The sequence below is a fragment of the Podarcis melisellensis genome, assembly GCF_964234715.1.
Source record: "Podarcis melisellensis genome assembly, chromosome: 16".
NCBI lineage: Eukaryota > Metazoa > Chordata > Lepidosauria > Squamata > Lacertidae > Podarcis > Podarcis melisellensis.
In genome coordinates, this window is record NC_138533.1 from 7,942,266 (window position 1) to 7,962,296 (window position 20,031).

At 49.6% G+C, this 20,031-nt stretch overlaps 1 protein-coding gene across 3 annotated transcripts in view; it reads right to left on the reverse strand.

Moving 5' to 3' along the window:
* Positions 1–7,702: 7,702 nt before the first annotated feature.
* INTS3 (integrator complex subunit 3) overlaps positions 7,703–20,031 on the reverse strand; it is a 91,827-nt gene continuing 79,498 nt past the window's right edge. For all 3 annotated transcript variants that reach the window (XM_081891366.1, XM_081891365.1, XM_081891367.1), the window contains 5 exons: positions 17,510–17,677; positions 13,195–13,295; positions 11,334–11,406; positions 10,158–10,314; positions 7,703–8,932 (listed from right to left, as the gene is read on the reverse strand). In XM_081891366.1, the coding sequence (XP_081747492.1) occupies positions 8,855–8,932; positions 10,158–10,314; positions 11,334–11,406; positions 13,195–13,295; positions 17,510–17,677 (577 nt within the window). In that variant the 3' untranslated portion in view covers positions 7,703–8,854. The remainder of the gene's footprint in view (positions 8,933–10,157; positions 10,315–11,333; positions 11,407–13,194; positions 13,296–17,509; positions 17,678–20,031) is intronic.

The following is a 20,031-nucleotide window of genomic DNA, read 5'->3' on the forward strand; positions in this document are numbered from 1 at the left end:
GGACCAAAATGCAACTTCTTTAGGCTCCCATTTAAAGCAGCTTTCATAACAACCATGAGACCCTGGAATTTGCTCTTCAGAGGAAGGACTGTCACTCATTGGTAGGTCATCCGCCTTCCATGCAGAAGGTTTCAGGTTCAATGCCAGCATCTCCCAGTAGGGTTGGGAGAGACCCCATCTGAAATCTCAGAGAGCTGCTGCCAGTCCGTGTAGACAATACTGAGCTTGATGGACCAATGGTGTGGACTATGCAGAGTTAGACAAATTAACAGGAAGGATTCGAAACCAGCGGGACCAGAATTTTACCAAAGACTGGAGTAAATTTACGAACTAGATGAAAAGTATTTGTGATGATCAGACGACATTTGTAGGTTTGCAAGAAGTTCTGTGAGGAGTATTGTTGGAAATATTGTAAAAATGGAAAAGGGGAGATGATAAGTTAAGGGAGGTAAAGACAATATAAAATTAAGTAATGCATAAAAAGAGGTTAGGACGGAAGATCATTGGAGGTGCTGGTGGAAGTCCAAAAAAGTGTATTTGTAATACTTTGTGTGGTACGTTTTATAATTTGTATGTTAAAATTAATAAAAATGTATATTAAAAAAATAGATGGACCAACGGTGTGACTTCCATGTTGAGTTGGAAGTAGAATGTTGGACTAGGTGGACCTTTGAAGAACAAGCCTCCTCTTCTCTCCTCAAAGCCACTTGCCATTTGTAGCTAATGTTTTAGAGGAGGGACAGGGGACTCCTCCGGGTAGTGATAGACAGCAGCTCCTAGCCAGCATGCCTAGTGGTCAGGAATGGGCTCCTTTGGGAGGAGGGGGTTGGATATAAATTTATTTTTTAAAAAACCTAGCAACATCTGGAGGGCCGCAATATTCCCACCATCCCCTGGCTTTGGAGAATTCAAACCACTTCTGTGCATCAGTTCAGCAAGTCTTACAACGAGCCTGCAAGGTAGGCCGACAGGACCCAATATCCGTGGGAGGAGAGAGAAATTGGGTGCTACCTTGTGGCTCCAGACAAAACAACCCAACCCTGGGTTTAAAGTGGAATTAAGCCCCGGGTTTCCAAGCTAGACCTGCGGAGAGGCATATGTCAACATTCGTTCCTGAGGGCAGCCCTGTAAAAACTCTCAAGTGGCAATTTATTTTAAAGGAGGGAGGGAGGGTACACGCCAGAGAGATCTAGGGCACCCTTCCCCAGATGTTTGCAGATGTTTGGGGCTACAGCTCCTGTAATTCCTGGCCATTAGCAGCACGGGCTGGCGCCAACAGGGAGAACATTCCAAGACCTATGGAGGGCACTGGGTTATGGAAAGTGGTGCCAGGGCGTTACAGAAACCTATGGCTATTTATACAGACTGCCTGAACAACATAAGGAAACTCGCCTCTTTTATATACTGAGTCAGATGGAGACTCTGGTGCTATGAGCCTTTGCTTAAAAGATCCAGCAAGATTGCAGTCCTCGTGAATAATTGTTGGCATCTGTCTGTCTCGAGAGACAATGGAGTGCACCTCCAGGGGTGAAGTCTAACCACTGGAGAATCTTGGCCTGCTGTGGTTGCAGAGACCAGTAACTCAGAACTGCTGCCTCCTGCGTTGTTTTTGGTGCAATGAGTGACCGCCCCAAGGCACAAGCCTGGCCAGTGTGTCTGGAGGTTCTGGGCTGACCAAACGACAAGACCCCCCTCTCAGCCTCGCGGATGTGGTCCAAAGGAAAGCAAAAGAAGATATCTGGGCACCGGCTCAGCTGCAGGAGTTACCGAAAGGAGGTATACAAGACGCTGCTCAACAGTCTTAGGGATTCCACCCTGGATTTGTGTAGGGTTTTCTCCTGACAGCAGCTACTACTATGCCATAAGATCCACTGTCCTGTGAGCTCGTATATGCGTTTGTACTACTGATGAGGCCTAAGATGGCGAAACAAGGCTAATATTCCGGAAATCCTTGTCTTAGACTCTGTGAAAGGATTCTGTGGAACTGCAACAACCATTTGTGTGGCATGTTGGACACTATGAACAAACAGGTGGAATAGACACTTACACATATATGGACCGTATGCATGAACTGATTAGAGAATGAACTGATCCACTGGGTCTTCTACTTTTTTCATTGAACTTTATGAGCTACTTCTGTTGAAGTCTACAATTCAATACAATGAATGTTGTTGTCGTTTAGTCGTGTCTGACTCTTCATGAACCCCTTTACCAGAGCACGCCAGGCCCTCCTGTCTTCCACTGCCTCCCGCAGTTTGGTCAAACTCATGCTGGTAGCTTCGAGAACACTGTCCCACCATCTCGTCCTCTGTCGTCCCCTTCTCCTTGTGCCCTCCATCTTTCCCAGCATCAGGGTCTTTTCCAGGGAGTCTTCTCTTCTCATGAGGTGACCAAAGTAGTGGAGCCTCAGCTTCCGGATCTGTCCTTCCAGTGAGCCACCAGGACCGCCCTGGCGCCATGGGACTCTCAAGAGTCTCCTCCAGCACCAGAATTCAAAAGCATCCATTCTTCGGCGATCAGCCTTCTTTATGGTCCAGCTCTCACTTCTATACATCACTACTGGGAAAACCAGAGCTTTAACTATACGGACCTTTGTCGGCAAGGTGATGTCTCTGCTTTATACAATGAATAGTATATATAATTTTTTCAAATGCACAGCCGGTCACGTTTTGTGTGTTTATTGAATGTTTCACGTAACCAGAGGTTTGTTGTTGTTTTGGGTTTTCTCCTGTGCCTTTGCTTCTCCTGAAACTATCCCGCAAGGCAGCAGAGGTTTATGATCAGAGATTTCCTTCTCCTGGGTGGGTGACTTCCCCAGGTCAGCGAGCCCCATCTGCCTCTCACTTCCCTCTACAGCACGAGCAAAACCCGCCTTCTTGACCGCTGGACCCACCATTGCTCTCGTTCGCTCAATCTGCCTGTCTTCGCATGCAGGGGAAGCCCCTAACTCACTGAGGATTTGAGGTTCATTGGCTCCGCTCACCTGGTTGAGCCGGCCAGTTGAAGCTGTTTCCCAGGGTGTGGGCGCTGTTGCATGGCAACAGCTTCTGGGAGCCACAGGTGAGAGCTGAGTGCACCAAAGGTGGACAAACTGTCAATTATTATTATTATTATTATTATTATTATTATTATTATTATTATTATTTATACCCCGCCCATCTGGCTGGATTTCCCCAGCCACTCTGGGCAGCTTCCAACAAAACGCTAAAATACAATAACCTATTGAACATTAAAAGCTTCCCTAGACGGAACAATGAGGATACAACGGAAGCAACAACAACAACAACAACAACAACAATTTATTTATACCCTGCCCATCTGGCTGGGCTTCCCCAGCCACTCTGGGCGGCTTCCAACAAAAGATTAAAATACAGTAATGCATCAAACATTAAAAGCTTCCCTAAACAGGGCTGCCTTCAGATGTCTTCCGAAAGTTTGGTAGTTATTTTTCTCTTTGACATCTAGTGGGAGGGTGTTCCACAGGACGGGTGCCACTACCGAGAAGGCCCTCTGCCTGGTTCCCTGTAACTTGGCTTCTCATAGCGAGGAAACCACCAGAAGACCCTCAGCGCTGGACCTCAGTGTCCGTGCAGAACGATGGAGGTTGAGACGCTCCTTCAGGTATACTGGACCAAGGCTGTTTAGGGCTTTAAAGGTCAGCACCAACACTTTGAATTGTGCTTGGAAACGTACTGGGAGCCAGTGTAGGTCTTTTAAGACCGGTGTTGAATATGACATGTCCCCCACCAGAGATACCGCCCCTCCTAAGAAAAAAAAAAGGCTGATTTAAATAGGAATCTACAGAGTCAGGTCCATTTCACTCAGCACTGCTTACATTAACTGGTACCAGCTCATCTGGGTTTCAGAAATGAGCTTTTCTGGGAGCTGGCGCTGTGCGGACTTCAGGTGGTCAATGGGCTGGTGGGCACTGGGTTCAGAGACTGCCACAAAGACGAGGACCGAGTGGGCAACAGGGACCCTTTGAGGGACCCAGCTGGGCTGGACTCTCACCCGCAACATGCACACTCGGTTCAAGCGCCCCCTGAGAGCCAGTGTGGTGTAGTGGTTAAGAGCGGTAGTCTCGTAATCTGGTGAACCGGGTTCGCTTCCCCGCTCCTCCACATGCAGCTGCTGGGTGACCTTGGGCCAGTCACACTTCTTTGAAGTCTCTTAGCCCCACTCACCTCACAGAGTGTTTGTCGTGGGGGAGGAAGGGAAAGGAGAATGTTAGCCACTTTGAGACTCCTTTGGGTAGTGATAAAGCGGGATATCAAATCCAAACTCTTCTTCCTCTTCTCTCGTCCCCACGCACTTCTCACCTCTACGGTTTGCAAAAGTCAGAATAAACCAGCTCTCTCCCTGTAAAGAGGGGGGAAAAGTAATGAGCTTTTCTTGCCCCTACCTGAAGATGCCAGGGATTAAACTTAGGCTTATTTGCGAAGAAAGTACATGTTCTGCCACTGGGTCTCGTTTGGCCTGTGCCCTAGAAAGAAAATTGAGATTCTAGCCCTCGGGGTTGACTTAAAACAGGAAGAAAAGGAGCTTCCTGATACAGTAGATTAACTGCAAACAGCTCTCCAGAGTTTTAGACAGGTAACCTCTCTCACAGCCTACCTGCAGATGCCAGGAATTGAATGCGGGGCCTTCTGCATGCAAAGCAGGGGTTCAAGACCCTTCCCTTGAAAAAGAATGTAAGGTTCTAGTCCTCATGTTGTTCTGAATAATGGGCAATGGGTCTTCGGGGTTCCAGGCAGGGGTCACTTCCTAGCCCTATCTGCAGCTTGAACCTGGAACCTTCTGCCTCTGAGTTTTGGCCCATTCCTAAAGATACAACGAGGCCCTCGCATTTCTGGATAAAGGGCCGATTTAAAAAGGAATAGAGGGATCTGCCTTATACCAAACCAGGCGCTTAGTCCAGCTTAGCTCAGTGTTGTGTACAAAATGGCATCGTCTCCATGTTTTCAGGCCAAAGTCTCTCCCAGTCCTACCCGGAGAGGTCGGGAATCGAACCCAGGACCTTCTGCACGCAAAGGAGATGCTCAGCGGTGCTTCCTCACTGACCTGCCAGCAGCGAGAAGAAAACAACCAGCCCTAACCTTTCCCCTACTTAAAGGCATTTTGGGGGAGTTTTTTTTGTTTCCCCGCCGCCTCTGGGCAAAGCTTCCTCCATCACTATGAGTTGCAGATGTTTTGAGGAATGGAAAGCAGGAACCGCAACAGAAATACCCACATTTCCGCCCTTGCCCTGCCGCCTCCCGAGGTGTTTCCAGGAGGGAGACATTCCTTGAACGTTTGGTACAAATGACTTGCTTGGCGCAAGCCAGAACTCGCTGGGAAACTGGAAAGCTGCGGAAAGTGTGAATCTTCCCCCCCCCTCGGCCGTAAAGCTGGAACTTCGAGCAAAAGATACAAGAAGAATCTTCTAGGTTCTGCGGGATCACATTCACCCGGTGCTATACCAGCTGCACTGGCTCCCGGTGGGGTACAGGATGAGGTTTAAGGTACTGGTTTTAACCTTTAAAGCCGTATGCAGCTTAGGACCCTTGTACCTACGGGACCGCCTCTCCTGGTATGTCCCACGGAGGACCTTATGGTCTTCAAACAAAAACATCTTGGAGGTCCTGGGAGGTTAGGCTGGCCTCAACCAGAGCCAGGGCTTTTTTGGCTGTGGCTCCAATCTGGTGGAACGCTCTGTCACAAGAGGCTAGGGCCCTGCGGGACTTGACATCTTTCCACAGGGCCTGCAAGACAGAGCTGTTCCACCAGGCCTTTGGCTAGGCACAGCCTGACCCCCTCCTTTGGCGATCCTCATAGAACTCTAGCCTAATGGTTGCCATCATTTTGAGTTAAATTGATTTTATAATGAAATGATTTTAGAATGTTGTATTATTTTATTGTTGTTAGCCGCCCTGAGCCCGGCTTCGGCTGTGGAGGGCGGGATATAAATAAAAAATTATATTATTATTATTATTATTATTATTATTATTATTATTATTATTAGGTGCTGCAGCCGATTTAAGAACGCAGGTTGAGCCAGGCTGGCCAAAGAGGCCAGCATCCTGCCCCTAAGGACCTAGGAATGTAGATAGACTGCCCCTGGAGCTGGAGGTTCTATAAGAGCATCGGAAGAGCCCAGCTACAGGATCAGGTCAATGGCCTGCCTAGCCCAGCATCCTGCTCTCTCACAGTGGCCAAATGCTGCTAAGGACCTAGGAATCTTAGATAGACTATCTCTGGAGCTGGAGGTTCCATAAGGAACACATCAGGAAAAGCTTTCTGATCGTAACAGCTGTCCGACCCCAGAATGGACTCCCTTGGGAGGTTGTGAACTCTTTTCCCCTTGGAGGTTTTCGAGGCCATCCGTCACGGATACTTGAGATGAGATTCCTGCATGGCAGGGGGCTGGACTAGATGAGCTTTGGGGTTGCTTCCAATTCTACGATTCTGTGTTTCTAAGAGCATCAGAAGAGCCCGACTGCTGGATCGGGCCAATGGCCCAGCTTAGCTCAGCACCCTTCTCCCGCAAGCGGTCAAACGGATACGCCAATCGGAAGCCCATTATCAGGACCCAGGCACAAGAGGGACGCTCCATCGGCTTGCAAGTCCCAGCGACTGATATTCGGAGGCATATCACTGCTTCCAACGGCAGAGTTGGAACGCAGCCGTTGTGGCTGGGAGCTGCGAAGCGATGTGGTAGGCGGGCAAGCTCCCTGCCTTATTTACGAATCGGGCCTTGAATCCGAGCCAGCTCCCAAGAAACCGCTCTGGGCCAAAACCTCAGGAATGTGAGGCGATACAAACCCGAGAGCTCGTCGGAGGGTGTGCAAAGCGAACAAGAAGTTCTGTCGCTCCAGCATTTTCCCACACGGCACGTAGGAGGTACCGCGGTTTGATCCCATGCATCTCCAAGGCTGGGGGTGTGGTGGAAAGCAGGTCTAAAAACCCCAGAGAGCCACTGCCAGCCTGTGCAGGCAGTAATGGGCTAGATTGGCCAGTGGCCTGACTTGCCCAACTTCCCATGCCCCGATTTAAATCAGAACCATGAGGACTGGGTCCTTGTTTTGTTTTTAAGGTGAAGGTGCATAGCAAAGAAGGGACGCGGGTGGCGCTGTGGGTTAAACCACAGAGCCTAGGACTTGCCGATCAGAAGGTCGGCGGTTCGAATCCCCGTGATGGGGTGAGCTCCCGTTGCTCGGTCCCTGCTCCTGCCAACCTAGCAGTTCGAAAGCACGTCAAAGTGCAAGTAGATAAATAGGTACCACTCTGGCGGGAAGGTAAAGGGCGTTTCCGTGCGCTGCTCTGGTTTGCCAGAAGCGGCTTAGTCATGCTGGCCACATGACCCGGAAGCTGTACGCCGGCTCCCTCAGCCAATAAATCGAGATGAGCGCTGCAACCCCAGAGTCGGCCACGAATGGACCTAATGGTCAGGGGTCCCTTTACCTTTACAGAGCAAAGAGGTAGAGTTGAGCTGGGTTCAATCCACTTCTGGTGGGAGAAACTTTTGCCTGAAACCTTGGGCGACCCCCTACCAGTCAGACACCTTCCGGACAGCCAAATAACCCCCCCTTCCGTGACGACTGGATGTGGGGAAAGGGACCCAGCTCTGGAAACAGTAAAAGGACTTGAGATAGCCCCCGCCCAAAGACCGCAACCCCCCACCCCTACCTGGCAGCACACAAACACGAGTCCAAAACAGGTGAACTTGTACAAAAAACATGTTGACAGTTTTTATTGTCTCTTTTAAAAACCACTTAAAAATGATAATCTCTCAGTGGGTAGGCGGGGAATTAAAAATATAACTACCATCTCGTCTCGCTCGCCTGTCGCTGAGTCGGTTGCTCCCACCACTACCACCACTGCCTCTCCTTCCCGCCCCCCAACCCTGTGAGAGGGGGTTCTCAGGAAGGAGGGGGGCCGCTTCTCAAAAAGCTGGCCAGGAGGATGTGGGGCAGGGCCGGGGGGGGGGGACCTTCCTTCATGCCGACAGCCTAGCAGTCATTTCTTCGTATGGCTGGGGGTGTGTGTGTCGTTTTGAGGCAGGAACGGGGCAGCGAGGCTTCTCTGGCCGTCGTACGCGGAAGGGCAGGGAGGCCGCAGAAAGGAAAGCCTCCTTGCCCCCCCCCCAACCTCCCCGGGAAGTGGGGTGGGGGGAGTGTTTGAGGCTTTGGGGTGGTTAACCGGAATGTTCTCTGTGTGGAGAAAATGGCCTTTCTTTTTCTCTCTCTCTCTCTGGAGGTGGAAGGGCACACACACAACAAGCTTGGGGTTGGGTGGGGAGGAAGGGCCCCTGGCGTTTTGGGGGGGGGGGAACGATGCCAGGAACAGCCTGGCCCGGCTCCGAGATAACCCCCCTCGCCCCTCCTCACATTTCCAGCCCCCCCAAGCCCAGCCCCACTCCCGGTTCTCCCCGCCGGAAGCAGCACTGACGGGAGTAACGCCGGTTCACACCATTTATTTACATTTCGGAGAGAAGAGGGGACCCTTCTCTCTGGCGCCGCTGCCCGCGGAATGAAGTGGCCCCCGCACCGCCAAGGACAGGCCTGAGGAAAACCACCCGCGTCGTCCCCTCCGCCCGCGGCCACCGTACAAAAGGCGGGCAGGCGAGGATGGGTGGCGACGCCGGGGGGCAGAGAGTGTCTCGCAGGCACGGGGAGCGGGGCAGAGGCTGTAACGGTGCCAAGGTGGGGGGGGGAGGGGGCGCCCAGGCGTCCCAAGTCCCGCCGGCGCCCCTCTTTAGAGAGCATTGTCCTCGCTGCCGATGGTGACTCCGGCCGGCCGCTCCAGATCCGCTCTCTGCCGCTGCCTGCGGTCACCTTGGGAGCCGCTAGCGACAAGGCGGTCTTGCCCGCCCCCCTCAGTCACTGTCCGATCCAACCGCTGAGGAGCCTTTCCTCTTCCGCTTGGTGGGTTTGGGTTTTGTGTCTTCCTCCTCCTGAGAGCAAAGAAAGCCGTGTTTCAATGATATGTAAGTGGTATCTTAAACACCAAACAATCTGACTAAGGTGCACAAGGATGTGTCAAGTAATTGTTGGAAGCGTAAACATATGGCATTTATAAATTTTAAATTTATTGTTGTACATTGTTTTAAATGTTTGCTTTCCTTCTGGGATTGTACCTCCAAGTGTGTTTTATAAGTTGGTCTCCAACCATAATAAATTATATCTATCTATCTATCTATCTATCTATCTATCTATCTATCTATCTATCTACCAAAGGTCTGTTTTCCCCCAAATATGGTGGACATGCAGAAATGAGAGATAAAAGAGGCAAGCTGTTCATGGAAGAGTGGAAACCCTTTTCGGAATATTTGAAGAACTGTTACGAGTCAAATGAAAACGCGGCCAGGGTTCGAATTATGAGCAGGGGAATGAAAACAAGGAAAAGTGAGATAGAGGATAATTGTATTGAAGTATGTCATATAAAGCAGTAGGAACAAGATAGGAATAAAGACATCATGGAAATAAGGGTGGGAAGCCAAAATTTGAGAGAAAGCAGAGATTGAATTGTAAGTAAATTTGTAAAACTTGTGAAAATCAATAAATATGAAAGAGAGAGAGAGAGAGAAGAAAGAAAGAAAGAAAGAAAGAAAGAAAGAAAGAGAGAGAGAGAGAGAGAGAGAGAGAGAGAGAGAGAGAGAGAGAGAAAGAAAGAAAGAAAGAAAGAAAGAAAGAAAGAAAGAAAGAAAGAAAGAAAGAAAGAAAGAAAGAAAGAAAGAAAGAAAGAAAGAAAGTTTTGTTTCAGGGGGGTGGGAGAAAGAAACTCTTTTCAGCCCAAGTCTCACATTCCCTCGGAGGCAAACAGCCTTTCCACTGCTTTAATACAATTATCCTGGATCTGCATTCCAGCCACGGAAAAGTCATGGGGCTTCTATCCATAGAGGCTGCTTTCTCCATGCAATAACTGGCATGATCACATGCCAAGGGCACATTCCAGCCGGGCAAGAGACCTCGGGGATGGTGACGGGAAAGTTCCAAGGGCCGGAACAGAGAGGTTGGGGGCCGCATTTGGGGACTGGAGGTTCCCCACTGCTGCTATGCTTATTTATGAAAAGCATTTGCACACCACAATATATACATCGCCGCATCAGGGCACCATGCAGCTACAAAACATCCCATGTACCCACGTAACCCAGTCCCTGCCGCAAAGGCTCCACTCACCGACGCGCTGCTGGAGGCAGACTCCTCCTCGTTGTTGGCGGGCTGCGCCGCGTTCTTCCGGCTGCGGGGGCTGGAGACGGTGGCTTTCCGGCGGCTCTTTGGAGGCTTGCTGGAGGAGTCTTCGTACTCTTCGGCCAGGGAGAAGAGGTCGCTGAACCTGGGGAGGGGAGATGGCACAGGGTGGGTCCACGGGCTGTGCAAGAAGCTCTGCACCCAAGAGCATTTTCAGGTTTGGGGGTGGCGGCAGGTCAGGGAATGCCTTGACCTCGACCTGGAAGCTGCAGCGAGAACGCTGCAGGAAGATGCAAGGCCTTCAGCACCTCAGCTCAGAGATCCGCACCGGTTGTCAATTTGCTGTTTGTATACAGTCATATACATATACAGTATACAGAGGGACGTGGGTGGCCCTCTGGGTTAAACCACAGAGCCTAGGACTTGCCAATCAGAAGGTCGGCGGTTCGAATCCCCACGACGGGGTGAGCTCCCATTGCTCAGTCCCAGCTCCTGCCAACCTAGCAGTTCGAAAGCACGTTAAAGTGCAAGTAGATAAATAGGTACCGTTCCGGTGGGAAGGTAAATAGGTACCACTCCGGCGTACAGCTTCTGGGTCATGTGGCCAGCAGGACTAAGCCGCTTCTGGCGAACCAGAGCAGTGTACGGAAATGCTATTTACCTTCCCGCCGGAGCGGTACCTATTTATCTACTTGTACTACGTGCCTTTGAACTGCTAGGTTGGCAGGAGCAGGGACTGAGCAACGGGAGCTCACCCCGTCGTGGGGATTCGAACCGCCGACCTTCTGATCGGCAAGCCCTAGGCTCAGTGGTTTAGACCACAGCGCCACAGTGAAAGATTACTTGCTCCTTTTTCTGGTTTGCTCGCTTGGAGAGTGAAACAGCAGCAGCAGCAGGGCTCCGGGATTGTGGAACGATGCCACCCCACATGCTGCCCCTGCTTTTGGGGGAGAGAAGCAAGTTCTACACCCTTCCCTTCCTGCCCTACAAGCAAACCTCTGCTCGGCTCAGTCTTCAGGGCGAGACTTTTTTCTCCATCTCTCTCCTGCTCACTTGCTCTCCTCTGGAAAGCAGGGTGCCCTCTTTTTTCTGAGCCCCATACAGTACCAAGGAAAGCCTTCGCCCACCACCCCACAAACTCAAACACAAGAGACGGGCACTCACTTCATCTTGTGGGCTTCGTCGCAGCTGGCCTGGACGTGCTGGAGGGCCTGCAGGATTGGGGTTTGGCTGAAAACTGCCGGGGAATCGGAAGGAAAGAGCAGCAGGAAGTCAATGAAATGAAATTTTAAGAAAACATGGCGGCTTCACATCCTTGGAACATGCACATCTGAGAGGACTGCAGGATGAACGGCATAGATGGGGTTTTTTTTAACACCAAGTCGCTTGCATGCGTAAGAGCCCAGGCAATCTGCCCTCTGACGAGTCAGACTCCTGGTATGGAACTCTTGTCTACATGGATGGGCAGCGGCTCTGCGAGGTTTCAGATGGGAAGTCTCTCCCAGTCCTAACTGGAAATGCCATTGGGAATAGAAACTTTCTTTCTTTTTAGCTATTTTCCCTTCTTTTTTATTTAATAATAATAATAATAATAATTTTTTATTTATATCCCACCCTCCCCAGCCGAAGCCGGGCTCAGTGCGACTAACAACAATAAAAGTAACACAGCATTCTAAAATCAATTCATTCTATATATCATATTCATATGATATAAATGTGATAAAGGGTCCCCCCCCCCAATTATGTCTTCTCTGTTCTTTCTTTCTCTTTTTTTTATACAATTGTGTTTGGTAAGGATAACGAGTATTCCACATTTTTCCTTTTTCTTCTTTTTTGATTTACTGCTTTTTATAAATGTGTTTGGATTTTAGTGCTCCATGTGTTAAAAACCTTCAATGAAATTCTTTTTTTAAAAAATAATGTTTGTTTTAAAAAAAACACAGCTTATTCTGGGAATTATGAGAACTACCTAAACTGTACAGAAGCTTATTCATGTATGACAGAAGTCCCAGCAAAGGAAGAATGGATACAAAAACTTGTGGAATATGCAGAAATGGCAAAACTTACCAGAAGAATAAGAAATCAAGATAATAAACTTTTTTATTATAAAAGAATGGAAATGGGTTATGGAATATTTACAGATAAATTGTAAACAGGTATGAACATTGGTAGGATTACTGTAGTAACCTGCAGTTTTATAAGAGTATATATTTAAAGTAGATGAATAAATGAGCAAATTAAGTTAATTTGGATATACAGAAGATAGATATAGATATATATTAAAGATTTCTTGGTTTACAAAAGTATGTGCAATGTCTCTTTTTTCAAGTTACATTTTCTACAGATCCGTTTCATTTGTTGAGACATTAGTGTTACCTTAGAAAGAAAAGGGGGAAAGAGGTGGGGGGCATGGTGGGTGGAGTCGGGGTCGGGTGGCGATGTTTCTATTCTACTTAATGCATGTGATATGCAGAAGATATTAAAAATAAATTTAAGGAACTGTAGAAAGAGGGGGGAAGGAAGTCAAGTTTTGAAATGTTAAAATGATTGCAAAATTAATGAAATGTACAAACCTGAAAAGCATAAACATATATATATATATTTAAAAAGGGAATCAAACCTGGGACTTTCTGCCTGCACTCAGCTACGGTCCTGCACTTACAATTCAGACAAGAGTCTAGTCCTCATGATCTTAAATAAGAGTGCTGGTTTAAACAGGAAGCTGGCTTATACGGAGTCAGGTGTTTGGTCCACCTAGCTGAGCGCTCTCTACATCAGGCATATGCAAATTCGGCCCTCCAGATGTTTTGGGACTACAACTCTCATCATCCCTAGCTAACAGGACCAGTGGTCAGGGATGATGGGAACTGTAGTCCCAAAACATCTGGAGGGCTGAGTTTGTCTACATCGACTGGCATCAGCTCTCTGTGGGAGAGTCTTTATAAACCCTTCCTGCAGATGCCACTGGGGACTTTCTGGCACTGAGCTTTAAGGCCTCATCGCCAAAGGGAAAAGATGCACTTACAGTTCTGTTTGGTGTTGGTGAGGTTCAGGCGCAGGTTGTCTAGGTGCTCCAGGATCTGTTCCAAGGTGAGCTGGGCGAGTTTGCTGCTGGAACTGCGCAAGCTGGAAGCAAAGAGCCAGAGAAAGGAAGGGGGAAAAGAGAGAGAACGCAGGCAGGGTCATTAGAAATGGGCTTCTAACGTTTTGCATGGAAAACAACAGCAAAGACTCAGAACCCTGGGAGCGTCTGCTTGCTTTCCCCTCCTACAACTTACAATGAACGCACCAAGTATCTAGCCCTCGTGAAGGCATGAGTTAAGAACGCAAGAAGGGCTTTGATGGCCCATCTAGTCCAGCCGCCTGTTCCCACAGCAGACACCCAGGGGCTGCAATGGATGCATGCGAGTGGGGCCTGAGAGGAGCAGCAGCAGCAGCACTCTCCTCACTTTCGATTCTTAAAGGTAAAGGGACCCCTGACCATTAGATTCAGTCGTGGTCGACTCTGGGGTTGCGACGCTCATCTCGCTTTACTGGCCGAGGGAACCGGCGTACAGCTTCCGGGTCATGTAGCCAGCATGACTAAGCCGCTTCTGGCGAACCAGAGCAGTGCACAGAAATGCCGTTTACGTTCCCGCCAGAGCGGTACCTATTTATCTGCTTGCACTTTGACGTGCTTTCGAACTGCTAGGTTGGCAGGAGCAGGGACTGAGCAACGGGAGCTCACCCCGTCACGGGGATTCGAACCGCCGACCTTCTGATCGGCAAGTCCTAGGCTCTGTGGTTTAACCCACAGAGCCACCTGCATCCCTCCAATTCAATTCTTAGGAGCTAGGAAAAAATCTGGGCAGGAACAGTAGCCGCCGTCCTCCGAGTATCTGCCTTCCAACTTGTCTGTGGTTTTCCCACTTGCTTATTTTGGCTTCTTATGTTTGGGGGAAGGGCTCCGTCTGTTTTAAAAATAATCTCCGGTCCAGTTGCTTAGCGTTGATGCTCGGATGCTGGAGAAGGAACTCCACTAGATGTCGTCCTTACTCTGTGAATGTTAAGAAGGATCTCCTTGTTCTCTGAATGAATGGCTACATGCCGTGTGTGTGTGTGTGTGTGTGTGTGTGTGTGTGTGTGTGTGTGTCCTGCTTTGGGAAATGTCTTGCCATGAACCTAGGAAGCTGCCTGGTACCACGCAAAGGCGATGTTCTAGCTCTGAGCTGCGGAGGAAAAGGTTTTCCTCCCTCCTAACACTAAGGTCCGTATAGTTAAAGCTATGGTTTTCCCAGTAGTGATGTATGGAAGTGAGAGCTGGACCATAAAGAAGGCTGATGACCAAAGAAATGATTATTTTGAATTATGGGGCTGGAGAAGACTCTTGAGAGTCCCATGGACTGCAAGAAGATCAAACCTCTCCATTCTTAAGGAAATCAGCCCTGAGTGCTCACTGGAAGGACAGATCCTAAAGCTGAGGCTCCAATACTTTGGCCACCTCATGAGAAGAGAAGACTCCCTGGAAAAGACCCTGATGTTGGGAAAGATGGAGGGCACAAGGAGAAGGGGAGGACAGAGGACGAGATGGTGGGACAGTGTTCTCGAAGCTACCAGAATGAGTTTGACCAAACTGCGGGAGGCAGTGGAAGACAGGAGGGCCTGGAATGCTCTGGTCCATGGGGTCATGAAGAGTCGGACACGACTAAACAACAACAACAACACTAGGAGAGAGTATCTGATGAAGCTGGACGTGGAAGGCTCAGGTGAAAAGACTTCTTCACGGGGCGTGCAAACTGCAGAACTCGCACCTATGGGATAGGAGCAACCAGCTGGGATGGCTTTGAAAGAGGACTTGGTGGGGGCAGCTACTAGCTCAAGGCGGCACCTGCGGTTCTCCTCCCACTCTTCTTATCCTTACAACCCCGTGCGGCAAGGCTAGGCTGAGAGGCAGCGACTGACCCCAGGCTCACAAACACTGAAATTCAGGGCTGAGCATGGATTCGAACCCGGGCCTCTCCCAGGTCCTAGTCTGGCACTCGAAGCACTCCCCCACCGCAGGGAACCCTTGGCATCTGTGATAGGGACGCAACCTGTAGCCAGGCTCTGAGCAGGCAGAGTGAGATCAGAGTCCTCTTTTGGATGAGCAAAAAGAAGGAGCCCTCCTTTTCCAGACATTGCATGGGAGCGCAGACACGAGATCCAAAGTGTTGCTCCTATGAGGCAGAAGGAGCTCTGGGGGGGGGGCACGACCCCCTCCCTCCCTCGAGCCAAGCAGAGAGCAGCAGATCTGCCTTGCCCCCTCCACAAGGCAGGTGAAATCGACTCCAGGTAGCCCAGAGAGCCCAGAGCCCTCCTCTCTGGATCCTTCCAAACCTCCCCACCCTGCAAAAACTTCCACTTGGCTCTAATTGGGCTTGGGTTCCTGGCACAGGACCTGTCGGTCACCGCTGGGCTGCCCCCCCCCCCCCGCAGGGAAATCTCCCAGATAAATTGCCCTGGGTTTGCAATGCAGATGTGAAGGCGGCTCAAGGAAGTGGGTCCAATTAGGAGAAGCAAAGCGAGCAGCTCTCTGCTCTCTCGGGATAAGACGATGAAAAGAGAAACATGATAGGAGGTGTGATTTTTGTCCTCGGGGAAGGGGTGGCAACGGAGGAAGCTGGTGGCCGCTTTTAGGTGCCTCACCCACGGCCCATATTCTCTCTTTGCATGTGCAGATTGAGGTTTACAGCTTTCAGTATTTTTTTAAAAACGGGGCAAGCTTCGAGTCCTTATGACAGTGACATCAGACGATTAGGCCCGATATACTTTTCTTGATCCACTCAACAACAAACGTTCGCTGGGTGATTCTTGGTTCAGTTGCCCTCTCTCAGGCTAACTCAGTTTGCAGGCCCATTGTGAGGATAAAACAGGGCAGTCCTTTGTTGTTATCCTCGGAAAGAAGGGCAACACAAGAAACAGGCAAATATGTATTGCAACAAAACCTCTACCCATGTGTTGTATGGAGGATAAAATTATATGTAGTTCCGACATGCAGCAAAATCCCTTTGGATAGTGTGGGGGGAGAGATGCTTTTTTGAACATCCCTCCTGTTTTGTTTTAAACTCCCTGCATGCAGAAAGCTAGCATCTCAAGCACGTGTGCCTTTTCCCTGGCACACTGTTTTTCTAGGTGCAAGCTGTCATTGTGCAGATGGCCTCTGCCTGCAGCAGCATCAGGCCTGCAGCCAAATACCCCACGGAGGCAGGCAGACAGAGGAAGAACTTGAACAGAGGTTGCCCATGCTTGCTGGAGCTAACACAAGTAGAGCCTTGCAGGATCAGGGCCAATGGCCCATTAAGTCCAGACTCCTGTTCTCAGTGGGAACTCCTAAAGCAGAACCTTGAGTATTAGGGCAGTTCTCCCCTCCTGTGGCTTCCAGCAGCTGGAACATCTGTCTCCAACTGCGGGACAAGAGCATAGCCATTGTGGCTAGTAGCCACTGTTGGCCGCCTCCTCCTCCTCCTCCAAGGTTTAGATGGCCTGCCTACTTCTGGTATGGAAAAGCAAAAGTACAAAAAGGATTCCACAACCGTTTAATAAGAAGGTCCCTGTTCAAAGTATGGGAGAAATATAAAGATTTACTAGAACCAAAAACACCCTGGTGGCTATCACCTACTGAAGCACTATCTCTTAAAATATAGGGGGACAAAGGAGAGTGGCCAACATATAGAAAGCTGCAGGTTGAAAGAAAGGGAAAGTTAACTTTGAAAGAATATGACGAAGTAAAAGAACATCTTCAAAGCTGGCTGCATCATAGACAACTAAAGGGTATCTTTAAGGAGGATAATAAAAAAGGCTTCTTATCTTTGGTTTCCAGATTCCAAAAGGAAGTGATAGAAGAAAATACAAAATTATTTTTAAAAAGGCATATAAGGTTCTTTTGGAGTGGGAAACCAAAGATGAAGAAGTAAAACCGGTAATGATTAAATGGGCACAAGACATAGGCCATAATATACAATGTCAGGATAGTCCAATCTGCTTTCAAAGCCATCTAGGCTGGCGGCCTGCTACTGCTGATGTTTTCGGATGGTGCAATAAAGTTTACGACAAGGTTGGCGGCTGTCGCTGCATCTTGTGGCGGTGAGTTCCACAGTTTAACGACGCCAACAGGAGCTGCAGTTCGCAGCAACTCCTGGAGGGTCGAAGTGCCCCTCTCTCCTGAGCCAGGTGGAGGGAACAGCCTTGTTCCTGCTGTCGGAAAACCCCGGCTGACCTACTGCAAAATCACCCGGAGATCAACCGGGAAGCGGATCCCAATCTACCTTCTGCTCCCCGCTGGGCTGAAGCGACCTCCTCCTCCCTTCCCAGCCCATGTTTACCTTTGGCGTTTTCGGGGAAGGCTGTTGTTCTTGATCAGGAGGGACTTGATGTGCTCGGCCAAGAGGTCGTCGTGTTTGATGCACCAGTGTCGGAGGATGCTAGTGGTGAACTGGTCGTCCGGGTGGCACGGCCGGCTGAGGACCATCTTCACCATGTCTTCGCTAGGCCTGCGGCAAGATGCATGGCTTATTGTTATTCCTGCTTTTTGTTTGTTTTTCCAAGGGGCAAGAAAACCAGGAGAACGGGAGAAGTCCCATTGTCGTGATTTAATAAGAGAGCCTCGGGCTTGGCAGCAGAATGTGGCCCTCCAATCCTCTCTGCCTGGCCCCTGGGAGTTCTCCGCAGGCCACGCCCCCTCACCAGACTCCGCCCCCCTCAGAGGCTTCTACTGTTCTTGGAACTCTAATCCATGTTTCTCGCTTGTCTGGACAGACCGACAGGGGCGTCTGCTTAGAAACCAGCCTACTGTACAAAGATAGCGTTTATTTGAACTGATTTTATAATGAAATGATTTGAGAATGTTGTCAAAACAAAAAAAAATTCTTTCCAGTAGCACCTTAAAGACCAACTAAGTTAGTTCTTGGTATGAGCTTTCGTGTGCATGCACACTTCTTCAGATGCATGCACACGAAAGCTCATACCAAGAACTAACTTAGTTGGTCTTTAAGGTGCTACTGGAAAGAATTTTTTTTGTTTTGACTATGGCAGACCAACACGGCTATCTATCTGTAACTTGAGAATGTTGTGTCATTTTACTGTTGTTAGGCACTCTGAGCCCGGCTTCGGCTGGGGAGAGCGGGATATAAATAAAAAAATATTATTATTATTATTATTATTATTATTATTATTATTATTATTATTATTATTGTTAGCTCCGTCCACTTCTGCCTCTGGCAGCCTTAGCCGAATTAAGACCTGGATCCCGGCCAGCCAACAGGTATTCTGGCTGTCATAGTTGAGCCAGCCCAGCGCAAATCCCTTAAAAATATCCCACGGAGCCAAAGCCTGCCTCAAAGGGAGGCCGGATTTCCCCAGCATGCCCCTGCTGTTGAACACGCAGCTGGGGAGCTGCCTGAGTTTTCCTCAAGGCAGCAGGAGGCGCTGGGCTCCGGGGCGCTGCCTTCCTTTCCTGGGTTCATTCAGCGTGGCAGGTCAGAGGAAGGGAGAGGAGAGACAGCCTGCTCCCTTCCAGGCCCCTTATGAATAGAAATTAAGGCGCTCTCTGCGGGGCCATTGGCAAAGGTCACGCTGGGACATTGCAGCCTCCCTGAGGGTCCGAGTTGGGGAGGAGGAAGCACAAAACAGTAGCCAGTTTTAGGAGAGAAGTCACAGAGGCAGTAGCTGGAAAAGCAAGGCGCTGGTGGATGCTTGGCCTCTGCCTGAAGAAGGGATTGCAACTAAAAAAACCCTACTGAATCAGACAAAAATAAAGAAAAATAACCATCCTGTTTCCAACAACCGTACGCTGGGAGGCTCCAAGAAATCCAGAATGGACAGAGCTTATAGTACAGTGGTACCTCGGGTTAAGTACTTAATTCGTTCCGGAGGTCCGTTCTTAACCTGAAACTGTTCTTAACCTGAAGCCCCACTTTAGCTAATGGGGCCTCCCGCTGTTGCCGTGCAATTTCTGTTCTCATCCTGAAGCAAAATTCTTAACCTGAGGTATTATTTCTGGGTTAGCAGAGACTGTAACCTGAGGTACCACTGTATTGCATGGTTTGCCCCCTCTCTCTGAAATTAACGGAGCTTGATTCATATCAGTGAGTCTACTCCAAGTAGGACCACCACTGGCTACAACCCATAACTCCCCATCGTCACCTTTTGTCCTGCCACCTCAAATTCAGTTATGAGCGGCCCCAGTGCTAAATTAAGTAGCAACCAAGTTCTTTGCTCATCTTGGGGGGTCTTCAGAACTCTTTCTGCCCCGCCTGGTGCCCCTCAGGGGCTTGCAATCTGGCCCCTTTGCTGCCGCAAAAATCTATCATTAGATGAGCGGGGGGGGGGGGAGCGATAACCTCCCCACCTGCAGCTTGTTTGCAGGGATCAGCTGAGGAAAGGGGCTGAGTGCCGGCACATATGCCGCATCCACCGTGACCCGGTGAAATAAAAAGGTTAGCTGCCCCGGCTTTTAAATCTCGGCGTTTTTGCAACAGAAGGAAACTGAAGTTCTCCGATATCCGCACTGGAACCTGCATAAGGGGATGCAGAAGACCCAACAAAGCCCCTGGCTGCAATTATCAGTGCCGGCCATCGGAAAAGGCATGGACACCCTCGACCGCTGTTTGCTGCTGCCTCCGGGCGGGTGTGCTGGGTCCAGGCAGACGATGTCTTGCCTTAATCTGAGCAGCCGTGCAGGAAATTGGGAGCCAGCTCAGGTCAAACCAGCAACGAGATAACACACCTTCCCCGGCGCTTGGATCGCCAATTAACATTTTGGAATTGCAAGTCGGGTGCGGGGAGGGAATGCACTCTGCCTTCTGATAGCTCCCCAGCCGCCGTGGCCTCACGAACCCTGTCCATA